Source organism: Mesocricetus auratus, unplaced genomic scaffold (assembly GCF_017639785.1).
Source record: "Mesocricetus auratus isolate SY011 unplaced genomic scaffold, BCM_Maur_2.0 Super-Scaffold_100045, whole genome shotgun sequence".
NCBI classification, from domain to species: domain Eukaryota; kingdom Metazoa; phylum Chordata; class Mammalia; order Rodentia; family Cricetidae; genus Mesocricetus; species Mesocricetus auratus.
In genome coordinates this window covers 9,135,227-9,148,131 of record NW_024429222.1, presented here as the reverse complement: position 1 = coordinate 9,148,131, position 12,905 = coordinate 9,135,227, and the positions used below count along the sequence as shown (strand labels likewise).

General features: G+C 41.3%; 1 protein-coding gene across 1 annotated transcript in view; it reads left to right on the top strand.

Annotated features, from left to right (window-relative positions):
• Positions 1–11,620, top strand: part of Ces5a (carboxylesterase 5A) — a 29,871-nt gene extending 18,251 nt beyond the window's left edge. The window contains exons 10-13 of the mRNA XM_040735311.1: positions 237–384; positions 6,460–6,609; positions 10,966–11,038; positions 11,116–11,620. Coding sequence (XP_040591245.1) covers positions 237–384; positions 6,460–6,609; positions 10,966–11,038; positions 11,116–11,347 — 603 coding nt within the window. The 3' untranslated portion in view covers positions 11,348–11,620. The remainder of the gene's footprint in view (positions 1–236; positions 385–6,459; positions 6,610–10,965; positions 11,039–11,115) is intronic.
• Positions 11,621–12,905: the final 1,285 nt, after the last annotated feature.

Below are 12,905 nucleotides of genomic sequence, written 5' to 3'. Positions count from 1 at the left end.
TGCCTTAGTTTCCAAATCTGTGGAGTTATATTTTAATCCATCCTAGAATTGCTATGTGTGTGAAGTGATGTGACATAGAGTCAGTATTTATAAATTTATGCAAACAGGTTAATTAACAGGTTGGCCATTGTTATTGACTTGGATATGCACATGATATTTTCTTTTCCTCCTTCCCTCCCTCCCTCCCCCTCTCTCTCTCTTTCTCTCTTTCTTTCTTTCTTTCTTCCTTTTCACAGCATATTCCTACCCAATATTTGCATGTTGTATCTAAAGAGTACTTCCATGGTATGCATTCCCTGACTGACATTCGAGATACTTTACTGGACTTGTTTGGAGATGTGTTCTTTGTGGTTCCTGGGCTGGTCACAGCACGATATCACAGAGGTGAGTCTGAAGAACAGCTTCAAGGATACAGACAGTGAGGTAGGAGGCCATGGGGTTCGTGCTGCCCATGATGGAATACATCCATCTTTGTAGTTAAGGAACATGGACTACTTATTTCATTTCTTCACTTTTCTCTCTGAAGTTGGTTGCTTTTCAAAACATCTTAGCTATAGGAGAAAGAAGAAAAATGGGAGAGAAGAAACATCCTTGGGGAGGGGTTGTAAAGCTAACCTTCCCCTTTTATCCCTTTCTCTATCCATCCCTTTCTCCCCTCCCCTGTCTCTCATTTCCCTTTCCTTTGTTATTCTTATAGCAACTACTTAGCAATGAATGACCTTCTTTATTCTTGATTCCGTTCTATTTTCTGGAGATTTGGCAGCGAGCAGAATAAATACCCCACCAGTGTTCTAGTGAGAAAGACTGGAAAAAAGAAACAATCAAATTAAGATAGGCTGTGTACGATGGTGATAGTGCAGTGACATAAAAGGACAGAGGCTATGGGCCAGGTCTCCATGAGAGATCACTGTTGCATTAGGTCTGTTAATGACAGGCAAGATGACAAGTGTTGAATTGGCAACACAGAGGTCACCGGTGACCTTGACAATTACTTTGGTGGAATGATAAGGCAGTGGAAGTCTAATTTAAATGGTTCAAAGAAAATGGGGAAAATGGATCTGTAGACTCAATACAGAACAACTTCAATTCCTTTGTAACAGTTTTATAGAAATTAACAAATGCTTTCTAGAATTTACGTGAAAATGCAGTGATGGTCAAATCAATCTCCAGAAAGTGTAACAAAATTAGAGGAGATAGAATTCACTTGGACCCCTCACTGAGGAGCTCCTGGCAGTAGAAAGCCGAAGGGGTAGAGAGAATCACTTTTTGTGAATGTTGGTACTGGTTGATTTCCAAAAGTGGGTCACCTCACCCATGTGCGTATGGGCAGCACTAATTGGACTTATTAGAAAATTAAAAGACATGAAGTTGAGGAAGGGAAGAGGGGAAGTTGGGTAGATATAGTCATATCTCATTGTATACATCTATAAATTTCTCAGAAATAAAGAAAAAGTTATAAGGAAAGTACTTCAGAGGGTGAGGCCGTCAGATCTCTGAGTTTGAGGTCAGCCTGGTCTAAAGAGAGAGTTCCAGGAAAGACAGGGCTACACAGAGAAATACTGAATAAAACACAAACACACATAAATAAGTAAACAAACAAACAACAATAGCTGTGTGTTGTCTAGAGGGTAGACAAGTCCAATAGTAGAGCATCGTGGAGAGTACAGAATATATAGACCCACTCTTCTCCAGCTAAGAAGTGGAACTGTAGGCCAGTGAGATGACTCAGTGGGCTACAGTGCTTGCTGGCAAGCCTGAGGACCTGAGTTTTATTCTCAGAGACCACAGAGTAGAAAACAGAAGAAAGAAACCTGATAGATTGTCCTCTGATTTGCACACAATGCTATGGTGTGCAGATGTGTGAGCACACACACACACACACACACACACACACACACATTCATCACACCCTACATATGAGCTCAAATACACACCGAGTCTAGAGTCTAACTGAAAAGATTGTGAGTTCCTCTGTTTTTCTTTTTCTGCTTTGTGTGACTGGTGGCTCCATAGGTTTATGGAAATCTCAATAACTTATTACATCATAAACTGATCGCAAATGTACCAGAAAACAGGCTTCAATGGCAACTTAGGACAAATAATACAAACTTTATAAAGTTAGTATGGAATATCAGTAAAAAAATTGACAGCATCCAGTCAGTGAAACATCAAAACCCAGGAGTAGGTAGGATCAGATTCTATCACTTCTACACCAGAACTTCTGTTTTTCTTGTTATTGTTTCTGTTTTGTTTTGTGTTTTAAAATTACATTAGAGCCGGGGATTGGTGGCACACACCTTTAATCCCAGCACTCGGGAGGCAGAGGCAGGCAGATCTCTGTGAGTTCAAGACCAGCCTGGTCTACCAGGACAGCTGGTAGTTCCAGGACAGCTTCCAAAACAATACAGAGAAACCCTGTCTCGAAAAACCAAAAAAATAAAAAAAAATGAAATTATATTAGACAAATAAACAAGAATGTCTTGCTCACATATAGGAAAAATAAAATAATAGAAACTGGTTTTGAGGAATTCCAAACATGGGAGCTATTGAACAAAAACTTTAATCCAATTATCTTAAATATAGAACAGCAGGAACACCAGCCACTGTATCACCACCGCCTCAGTGAAAATCTACTATTTTAAATATGTTCAAAATGTCTAAAGGAACCCATGAGAATAAATTATCACTAAGTACTGGCTATAAAGATATAGGATTTGTTAGGAAAATAACTTGGGAAGAAACTGAACAGAGTGGAAAGACACAATAAATGAAGTGAACAGGTTACTTCAGGGATCCATTACAGATCTGAACACATGAAAGAAAGAACAAGGGACTGAGTTATACCATTTGAGACACTCAATCTGAAAGATAAATGAATAAAGGAAGATGATCAGGGCATAGGAATCTTGTGGGACAATTTGATCAACTAAATTTTATGTATAATAGGATTCCAAGAAAGACAGGACAGAAAAAAAGAGTCACGAAGAATAAGTAATGGGCAAAATATCCCAAAGTTGTTGAAAGTTGGGCATCTAAGAATTTCAACCACCCCCCCCACACATATAGGAAAAACTCAGGGACCACCAAGGGACACATCATATCTAAAGTCAAAGAAAAATTAAAGAGCTTCATGGACACTGTAAGAGACCTGATAATTGTCATCTAGAATTGAGATTACCACAGGATTTATCTTAAGAAATGATGGACCAGAAAGCAGGGGAATGACATATTCCAAGTGCTGTAAGTTGAAACAGCCAAGGCTTCTAACCAAGAGTTAGATATTTAGTAAAACTGCCCTTCAAAAAAGGAGAAATTATGATATTTCCTGCTACACAGAACTTTTCCTCATAGCTAACAAACTTTCCAGAAATTTTAAGCTGAAATAAAAAGATTCAGAAAGCATTTAAAAAGCACATTAGCAGGTAAATAACACAATAAAACCAAGTAAATATATATGGAAGTCATTTTTCATTTTTGTTTATAGCACCCCATTTCCTAAACGATTTTAAAGACAATTTCATCTGTCACTAAGATACAATGTATAATGACATAAATTTTAGTCTTAACAGCATGAAGTTGTTATGCTATCAAAAGTAAATTAAAATTTGAACTTTATTATAAGTTAAGATGTGAATTACAAATATTAGACATTAATTTAGAAAATAACTAAAAATATGTGGTAAAAGGAGTAAGAGGTAGACCGAAATGGTTCAGTAGAAAATTCTAACACAGAAGAAGGCTATAACAGAGCAACTAAAAAACAAAACTGCTATAAGATACAGAAAATAAATAGCAAGATGGTGGATGTCAGTCCTCACTTAGTCATTATATTAAATGTAAATGAACTAACATCTTAATAGACAAATGTTGTAGAGGGATTAAAGAAACTATGACACATGCTCTTTTGAAGACATTCGTCTGAGAACCAAGGGTGCACATTGGCTGAAAGAGGAATAATGGAAAAGATATTCAGTGCAAACAGTCACCAGAAGAGATCTGGGCCTGCTGCATAAGTCAGACAAAATGAATTCAGAGACTGAAAGTGTGACAAGACACAGGGAAACACATGAAAGGGTGTCTGCACTAAAAAAGCATCAGAATTAAAAACCTATATATACGTTCTGAGAGAGAAATAAAGGTAACAGAAAAAGCTTGAAGGGATACTTTCATTACAATAGTTTGAGACCTTAACATCAAAATGTCAATGACAATTATGCAAAATATGAATAGGGAAATAACAGATGAGAATAATACTATAAATCAAACAGACCTAACCATGCATAAAGAACATTAGAGTTCACATTTTTCTTGTATGCATGTAATGTCCCCAGGATAAACTACACATTTGCCCACAGACCAAACATCAACACATCTCAAAAAGTAGAGCATGATCCCAGTGGAGTGAAAGCAGAAATCAACTAGATGAAATACAAAAACTCAGTAATGTAAAAATTAAACAACATAATTTTCACACTTAAAATATAATGCAAAATATGCATGACAAACCATTTATTAACCATTTTTATGTATCTCCTGTGAGTGAAATAACAAAATATTTGTCCTTTTGTCTAGCTTATTAGAGTAATGCCTGAAGGTTCATCTGCTACATATCAGCATTTCTTTCTCAGGCTGAGGAACATTCTTTACCTGTTTATACCATGTTTACTTATGGTCATTTGAGTGATTATACCTTCTGATTATGGTGAATAATGCTGTTTGAAAGTGCCTATAGAGATAGCCATTCTTTTAGATGCGTATCAGAGGCCATGTTACTGGACCCCGCATCATTCTAAGTTTTGAAGACCTGCATGTTAGTTTCTACAGTGGCTGTGCCAGTTTTACCTCTGCCCACCAATGTACGAGATCAGCAGATCCCCTGCTGCACCAGCACACGCTTCCTGCAGTTTCTGAAGGGATATCTATCACGGACATGTGTTTACGGGTGAAGCGTCACCCAATTATGGGGCTGATTTGTGTTTCCCTAACGATTCGACAAGTTAGGGCTGTTTCTGTGTTCCTTTCAGGCATTTTAAAACGAACTTTTAAAACTAACACAAAATGATGGATCTTACGGTGAGATTTCATACATACACATCATCAGTTCTCCCTCCCACATATCCATCTCCTATCCCTACCCCTTTTGTTGTTTGATCCCTTCTGCCCTTAAACAACGTTTCTTCTGCCCTCTCTGTCTCCTCTTCCTCTTTTGGTCTCCCTCCATACGTTTGTGTGTGTGTGTATATATATATATATATATATATATATATATATGTATGTATAAATACCACATGTAAGAGAAAATGTGAAATATTTTGCAAGCATTTTCACATCTCTTGGCAAATGTCTGTGAAAATACTTTGCTCTTTTTTTCTTTGAACTGAGAATTACCTTTTTTTATTTCAGGGATTCTATATGTATTTCACAGAATAATTCCTTTTTTGATATGATTTGCAAGTATTTGCAGTGGTTTGCAAGACACTCTGTGGATTGATGCATTTATTGCTTTGTTGATAACATTCAATAACTGGATACTGATTTAAAATTTTCATGCATATTGTCTCACGCTATCTTTGTTAATTGTGTAATCTGTGTCATATGTTAGAAATCATTTCCAAATCTGAGACATGGGGGAAAATGTATTTGTTGTTTTTAAGTGTGTGTGTGTGTGTGTGTGTGTGTGTGTGTGCATGTGTGTGTTGGGTTGATGGACATATTCTGTGTGGCATGCTAATGATTATGCATAGATTTGCAAAAGCTCCTCAAATTCTACATTTAAAATAGGTGCTTTTTGTTATCTGTAGAAGGATAATAGAAAGAGAGAGAATGAAATAAATAGAAAGTAGATGTATTTTGGTGTCTTGTTGCAAGAGATGCTGAAAAATGAGCCAATAATTGAAGAAAAATTGAGAGCAAGAATATGTGTGTTTGTGTGTGTACATGTGAATGCCTGTGTGGGTGCTTATGTATGTGTGTGCGCTGTTACAGAGGAAGGTTTGGTTGCGTGTGTGCTAGTGGGTTATTTTGGAAGGCGGGGATTACTCTGTGTGCCTCCAGACGTCGGAACCAGAGTCAATGAGAGTTACAAGGTGTATCTGGGCTCACTATGAATGTTTTTCTCTTTTTAGTGAGTAGATTTCGTTCCTTCTTAGGGTGTGCTCAGGGTTGTCACATCTTTGTCCCTAGGGACAAGAAGATTTCTGTAGAAGGGAATTCCAACCTCAAATAAGGCAGGCAGGAGGAAGGGAGGGAGGGAGGCAGGGAGGCAGGGAGGCAGGGAGGGAGGATGGAAGGAAGCAACGATGGAAGGAAGGAAGGAAAGAGAACTAGGGAGGTGGTCAGGCAGTTAGGCTGGCCTCTGAGTGATCACACCTCTGGGTCTGTAAATTGGGACTTGACAGGTAGGGATGCAGGGCCACACCTTACTTGGGTGCATGCCTGATGTTTTCTGTTTTTTCTCAGATGCTGGTGCACCTGTCTATTTTTACGAGTTTCAGCACCGACCCCTGTGCTTTAAAAACATCAGGCCAGCTTTTGTGAAGGCTGACCACACAGATGAAATCCGCTTTGTCTTTGGAGGCCCCTTTCTGAAGGGTGATATAGCCATGTTTGGTAAGTAGCTGACTGGGCTTCTTATGCAGGAACATGGAATTGGTATGGGGGTGAGAAGAGTCAACTCTTCACTGCTTACATAAAGGCCCCGCTCAACCCATCACTATGCAAGAGTCAGTAAGGACTAGCTGGCTGGGATTTAATCACTTCAGTAGTTTACAAGAGTACACATCACACACACACACACACACACACACACACACACACACACACACACACACATGAAAAGTTGCAAGCAAATCACACATAGGAACTGCCACTAAAACACTGCATTTAAAACACCATGAAATGCATGCTCCTTACTAGTTCAGCCTGGCCTTTGACAGATGATGGAGCTGTTATGGAGAATAACTGTGGACTGTGGTTTAGTGATTTTATTTATCTATCCATCCTTATGTTAGAGATAATGAGATAGATGCCACTTAGGTTTTATAAGTATGAAACTAAACAATTGCCACAAAGCAAACATTGGGTGCTCAATACATGCTTTTACTCAGCTGAGAGCTCACACTCTGGGTGAAGAAAGGCCTCTCCAGACTGGAAACAATGAACAGCCTTAGGGTTAGGGATGTAGATTCCTTGAAATCTAGGGTCTCTAAAGTCTGTAAGAAAAGAACAAGCTAATATGGTGATATATTATTTATGATTTATTAAAGTTTGCCTGTGGATTCAGAAAACAAAGTCACCCTCAAGCCAAAGGCAGTGGTGGTACACACCTTTAATCCCAGGACTTTTGATTCTGAGGTCGCCTTTGTGTGAGCTGTTTCTCTTTAGGACTGGATCAGTTTCATGTAACTCAGTGTGTCCTTGAACTAACAGAGATCTGTCTACCTCTTAATCCTGAGTCCTAGGATTAAAGGTATGTTCCACCATAAAGGTATGTACCTAGTTTGTGGCTGCTTGGATTAAAGGCGTGTGCCTGACTTCTTTTTTTTTTTTCATTTTTTATTTTAATTTTAAATAGCTTGTTTTACATGTCAATCCCAGTTCCCTCTCCCTCCCCTCTTCCCGCACTCCCCTTCCCCCCCCTCCCACCCTATTGCCAAATCCTTCCACATAGGGGATATCTAGAGTCTGTCATTTTACTCTTGGTAGGGTCAAGGCACTCCCCTAAGAGTCCAGGCTGAGAGAGCATCTCTCTTTGTGCTATAGGCACATGAAGACAGTTTGTATACCAGGGATAGACACTGATCCACAGCTCAGGGCCCCATAGGTTGCCCAGGCCTTCTCGCTGACACTCACATTTGGGGGGTCCAGATCAGTCCCATGCTGGCCTCCCCACTGTTGGTCTGGGGTCCAAGAGCACTCCCCTGTTCAGATCAGCTGTCTCTGCTGGTTTTGCCAGCCCATTCTTTGCCAATTTGCTCATCACTCCTCTCTGTCACTGGGTTCCTTGGGTTCAGTTCAGTGATTAGTTGTGTGTTTGCCTCTGCTTCCATCAGTCACAGGATGAAGGCTCCCGGATGGTTATAGACATCAAGTTCATTATCAGGAATGGGCATTCGAGGTGGTCCCTCCACTATTGCTTAGCTTGCCAATTGATGTTATACCTTTAGATCACTCGAGGTCACTCTGGTGCCTGATCTGTCTTCGATCCTATGATTCCCATTTCCCCTATTCTACCCCCACCCCCTCAACTTCCTGTTCCCCCATGACCAACTCCCTTCCTCTTTACCCCCTCTATTCTTCCCAGGTCCCACTCCCCCTCCCTCGCCGTGTTCCCCATCCATTCAGAGGATCTTGTCTCCATCCTCTTCTCTTGGGTACTATGCATATATGCATATCTTTTAGGTTCTTTCCTGTTTCCCAGACTCTCTATCTGTGGAAGTGCAGACTGGCACTATCCTGATCCATGTCTAAAATCCATATATAAGTGAGTACATACCATGTTTGTCTTTTTGCGACTGGGTTACCTCACTCAGGATGGTTTCTTCCAGTGCTATTCATTTCCCTGCAAATTTCAAGATTCCATTGTTTTTTTCTGCCGAGTAATACTCCATTGTGTAAATGTACCACATTTTCTCTATCCACTCTTCAGTTGAGGGGCATCTAGGTTGCTTCCAGGTTCTGGCTATTACAAACAATGCTGCTATGAACATAGTGGAGCAGATGCCCTTGTTGTATGAACCTGCCTCATTTGGATAAATGCCTAAGAGTGGAATTGCTGGGTCTAGTGGTAGATTAATTCCCATTTTCCTGAGGAATCTCCATACTGATTTCCAAAGAGGCTGTATGAGTCGGCATTCCCACCAGCAGTGGAGGAGTGTTCCTCTCTCTCCACATCCTCTCCAGCATAAATTGTCTTCGGTGTTTTTGATTCTAGCCATTCTGACAGGAGTAAGATGGTATCTCAGAGTTGTTTTGATTTGCATTTCCCTGATGGCTAAGGATGTTGAGCACTTTCTTAAGTGTCTCTTGGCCATTTTAGCCTCCTCTACTGAGAATTCTCTATTTAGCTCTGTACCCCACCTTTCAAGTGGATCCTTTGGTGTTTTGGAGACTTGTTTCTTGAGTTCTTTGTAAATTTTGGAGATTAGCCCTCTGTCAGATGTAGGGTTAGTGAATATCTTTTCCCATTCTGTGGCCTGCCTTTTTGTCTTTTTGACTGTGTCCTTTGCCTTACAGAAGCTTTTTAGTTTCAAAAGGTCCCATTTGTTAATTGTCGATCTCAGTGCCTGTGCCACTGGTGTTATGTTTAGGAAGTGGTCTCCTGTACCAACTCGTTGAAGAGTATCTCCCACTTTCTCTTCTAAAAGTTTCAGTGTGGCTGGATGTATGTTGAGATCTTTGATCCATTTGGACTTAAGTTTTGTACAAGGCGATAAACATGGATCTATCTGCAGTCTTCTGCATACCAGTACCCAGTTATGCCAGCACCATTTGTTGAAGATGCTTTCTTTTTTCCACTGTAAAGTTTTAGCTTCTTTGTCAAAAATCAGGTGTTCATAGGTGTGTGGGTTAAAATTAGGTGTGCCTGACTTCTATGGCTTGTGGCTGACTTTGCTTTCTGAGTCCTCAGGTAAGCTTTAATAAGTCATAAATAATATATCACCACAAAGTACTAAAAAACCTGAACAACTTGTGGAAAAGGAGACATGTAGGTGGCTTTTAATGAATCCAAGACTCCCAGTTTCCGTTACAGCAGGAGAACAGCAGACTGCCCTTGGCTGATGAAACATTCTTTCTGAAGTCCATGTTTGGAAGAACGACTGTGTATTACAGCAGGCATGGGAAACAGACAATTTCATATATTAAAAGAAGGTCATAAGTATTTACAGTGTATACAGTCCTTAGCTTGTCTCTTCTAGTGTGTAGATGTTTTTGATAATTATATCCACATGTGCAAAAACATACGTGTACATGAAAACATTGCCTTTTCTGAAAAAGACATGATGTAGATATCCATCACTAGAATATCGGATACCCACACTGTATTTATGCAATCTTAAATGCAATTGAATATACATATGTTTGAATACACATACTATTACTGTGTAGAACAACACTTGGCAGATTTACAGGTGGCCATGTAGAATTTATAGACACAATTTGTACAGAAAGAATGAGATGCAGAGCATCTGCCCACACATGAGCAAAGGTTGACCTGCACACGGCACAGGTGGAGCCTGTCTTCCTGATTGTATCTAAGACATCGGAAACAGTGCTTGCTCTTGACCGGGCAGCTAAGTAACTGCAGGGAAGTGATGAGATTCTCCTGACCTTTGTTCTGTGCTAGGTATCGCAAGTGAGGCAGAAGTGAGTTGAGGGTTTGCAGGCGCTATAAGCAAATGACGTTGTTTTATAGATGGACTGCAGACTCTTTGGAATTGATTATTGTTAGAGGCATCTTGGGATCAATCTTCAGCAGATAGCAGTGATTGGCTGTAGTTGATGAGAGAGAGAGAGGGAGAGAGGGAGACAGAGAGAGGGAGATGGAGACAGAGGGAGACAGAGGGAAAGGGAGGTAGACAGAGGGAGACAGAGAGAGGGAGAGGGAGAGGAAGAGAGAGAGGGAGAGAGAGAGGGAGAGGGAGAGGGAGAGGGAGAGGGAGAGGGAGAGGGAGAGGGAGAGGGAGAGGGAGAGGGAGAGGGAGAGGGAGAGGGAGAGGGAGAGGGAGAGGGAGAGACTCCTGCAGTCAAATGGGAATGGCTAGAGAGAAGGCCAAGGAGGAAGGCATGTTCAGCCTGCACTATTTGGAAGCCAGGAGTCCTTGGTGGTGCCTCAGCTGCATATGCCAGCTAGGACTTATTTGTAAGTATTCAGCAATGGACCAGGGTCTGAACAGGCTCACTGAATGGGAGGAGCTTCGGGCCAGGGCGAAGTGGGTAAGCAGCTGGATTTGTGTTCATCTGCAGAGGAAGCCACTGAGGAAGAGAAGTTGCTAAGCAGGAAGATGATGGAATACTGGGCTAACTTTGCCAGGAGCGGGTGAGTGAACCAGCTGGCCTTCTTGCAGGCGGGTGTTTGAGGATGGCCCGCTCACTGGAGTCTGCTCTCACTTTCAGCAATCCTAATGGGGACGGCCTCCCTCTGTGGCCAGTCTACGACCAGGACGAGCGGTACCTGATGCTGGATTTGAACATTAGCGTGGGACAGAGACTGAAAGATCGGAGAGTGGAATTTTGGACGGATACCCTCCCCCTGATCATGTCTGAGTCAGGAGCACTGCTCCGTCCTGCTTCCTCCGTAATCCTCTTTTCTCTGCCTCTGCCTTTCCTTTTCTCTGTTGCTCTTTAGAAGTCATCATTGCGTGGTTCTGGATTTCCTCCTCCCAAGTTTCTCCCCCAACCATTATCCTCATTCCCAGTTGAGCTGCTTTCTGCGGGGATTTCTGCTCACTAATCTGCTTTAGCTAGTGTTTTATGGGCTTAGGGATGAACCTCATGAAATTCTTTTCAACATTAAAAAATTCAATTTGTCTTGGAAGGTAATGAGATTTCCTCAATAAGTCTGGAGAAGGGCTGGCCCATTACTTGTCATAGTGATCCTGTTACTCACATGAAATAAAATCAGAATGCAAAATAATATACCAGAATTTAATTTGTGCTGATAAATCCCCTCCACACACCAGCACTCAAGATGCAGATATTGAATAAAACAGGAGTCCTTTACCTCAATGCAGTAGAGGTCTAAAACCAGAGAGCAAATGTCAGACCTGGAATGAGGAGAAATGAGGCTACGCTGGTGGGTGGTGGTGGTGGTGGTGACGATGATTCCATAATTCATCAAAGCCATGCCGAGTGTATCACATATGCCAGGCGTGTCCCCAAGGGACACAGTGGTGAAAAATGGTGTGCAAGCAGGTTTTGGGAAGGCTCCACACCTCTGAATCTTATGGTGTAAGTTTGCTGAGTGCTACTGGGGAGAGGCAAGGTGTTTTGAGATTTAGCAGAGAGGGAACTTGATTTAGAAAGAAGCTGTGGGCTTTCTCTGGAGAACTCATACTTACACTAGAAAGGATGGAATTGACTTAGCCACCTGGTAGGTGGGTGGGTGTGTTCTACTCACCACTTTTCAGAAAAGGAAGGTGACAGCCTTACTTTTTATATCCGTACTATACCTGTATAACTTGCCACAGTTATTATTGTGGCTGTTTCAGGATTGCACAGGAGGTACAAAGAGTAGGTGAGTTTCTGAGGTGGCAGTAATTTCGAGTTTATCTGGCTCAGACATCTCCAACTGACAGAGTTACTCTGATGGCCCAGAAGTGTTTTCTTCAGCCTACACAAAAAGAAATGGCTTACAGTTAGGAAAGGTCTAATTTTATTAGAGGAACTTCATGTTAAAAGTCATACTTCCAACTTGCCTAGAAAATAAAAGCAAACTCTGGGATCAGCAGAGTTCTGTTCTCAGATGCTGGGACCCCATGGTACATGCTGAAAGGTATAACTTCCTCAAGACTGTCTGGAGCCATCTTCCAGCAAACTTCCAGGTTTCTCCACAACAAGGTCCTTTCTGCAGAGGTGCATACTCTCTGAACACAGCATCCAACATTGTGGGCTATCTCTTAGCTCAGGTGGTTTTGGAAAAAATGTACTAGGGTCACTTTCTGGTTCTAGAAAGGGGTCACACCATTTGCAAGGGAGTTGGAAGATTCCATGGCCTCTGCAGCTGTAGGGAGCTCTTTCCCATGTTGATAGTTGGAAAAACTATCAGCTTGAAAGCACTTATTTAAAACAAAATTGCTAAGGTTGAGGGAGTGGTTAAGTCCATAGAGTGCTTGGCTTCCAAGCATAAGCAGCAGAACCCACATACAAATGTTGGGTGTGGGGTTAAGTACCCATCCCAGTGTTGG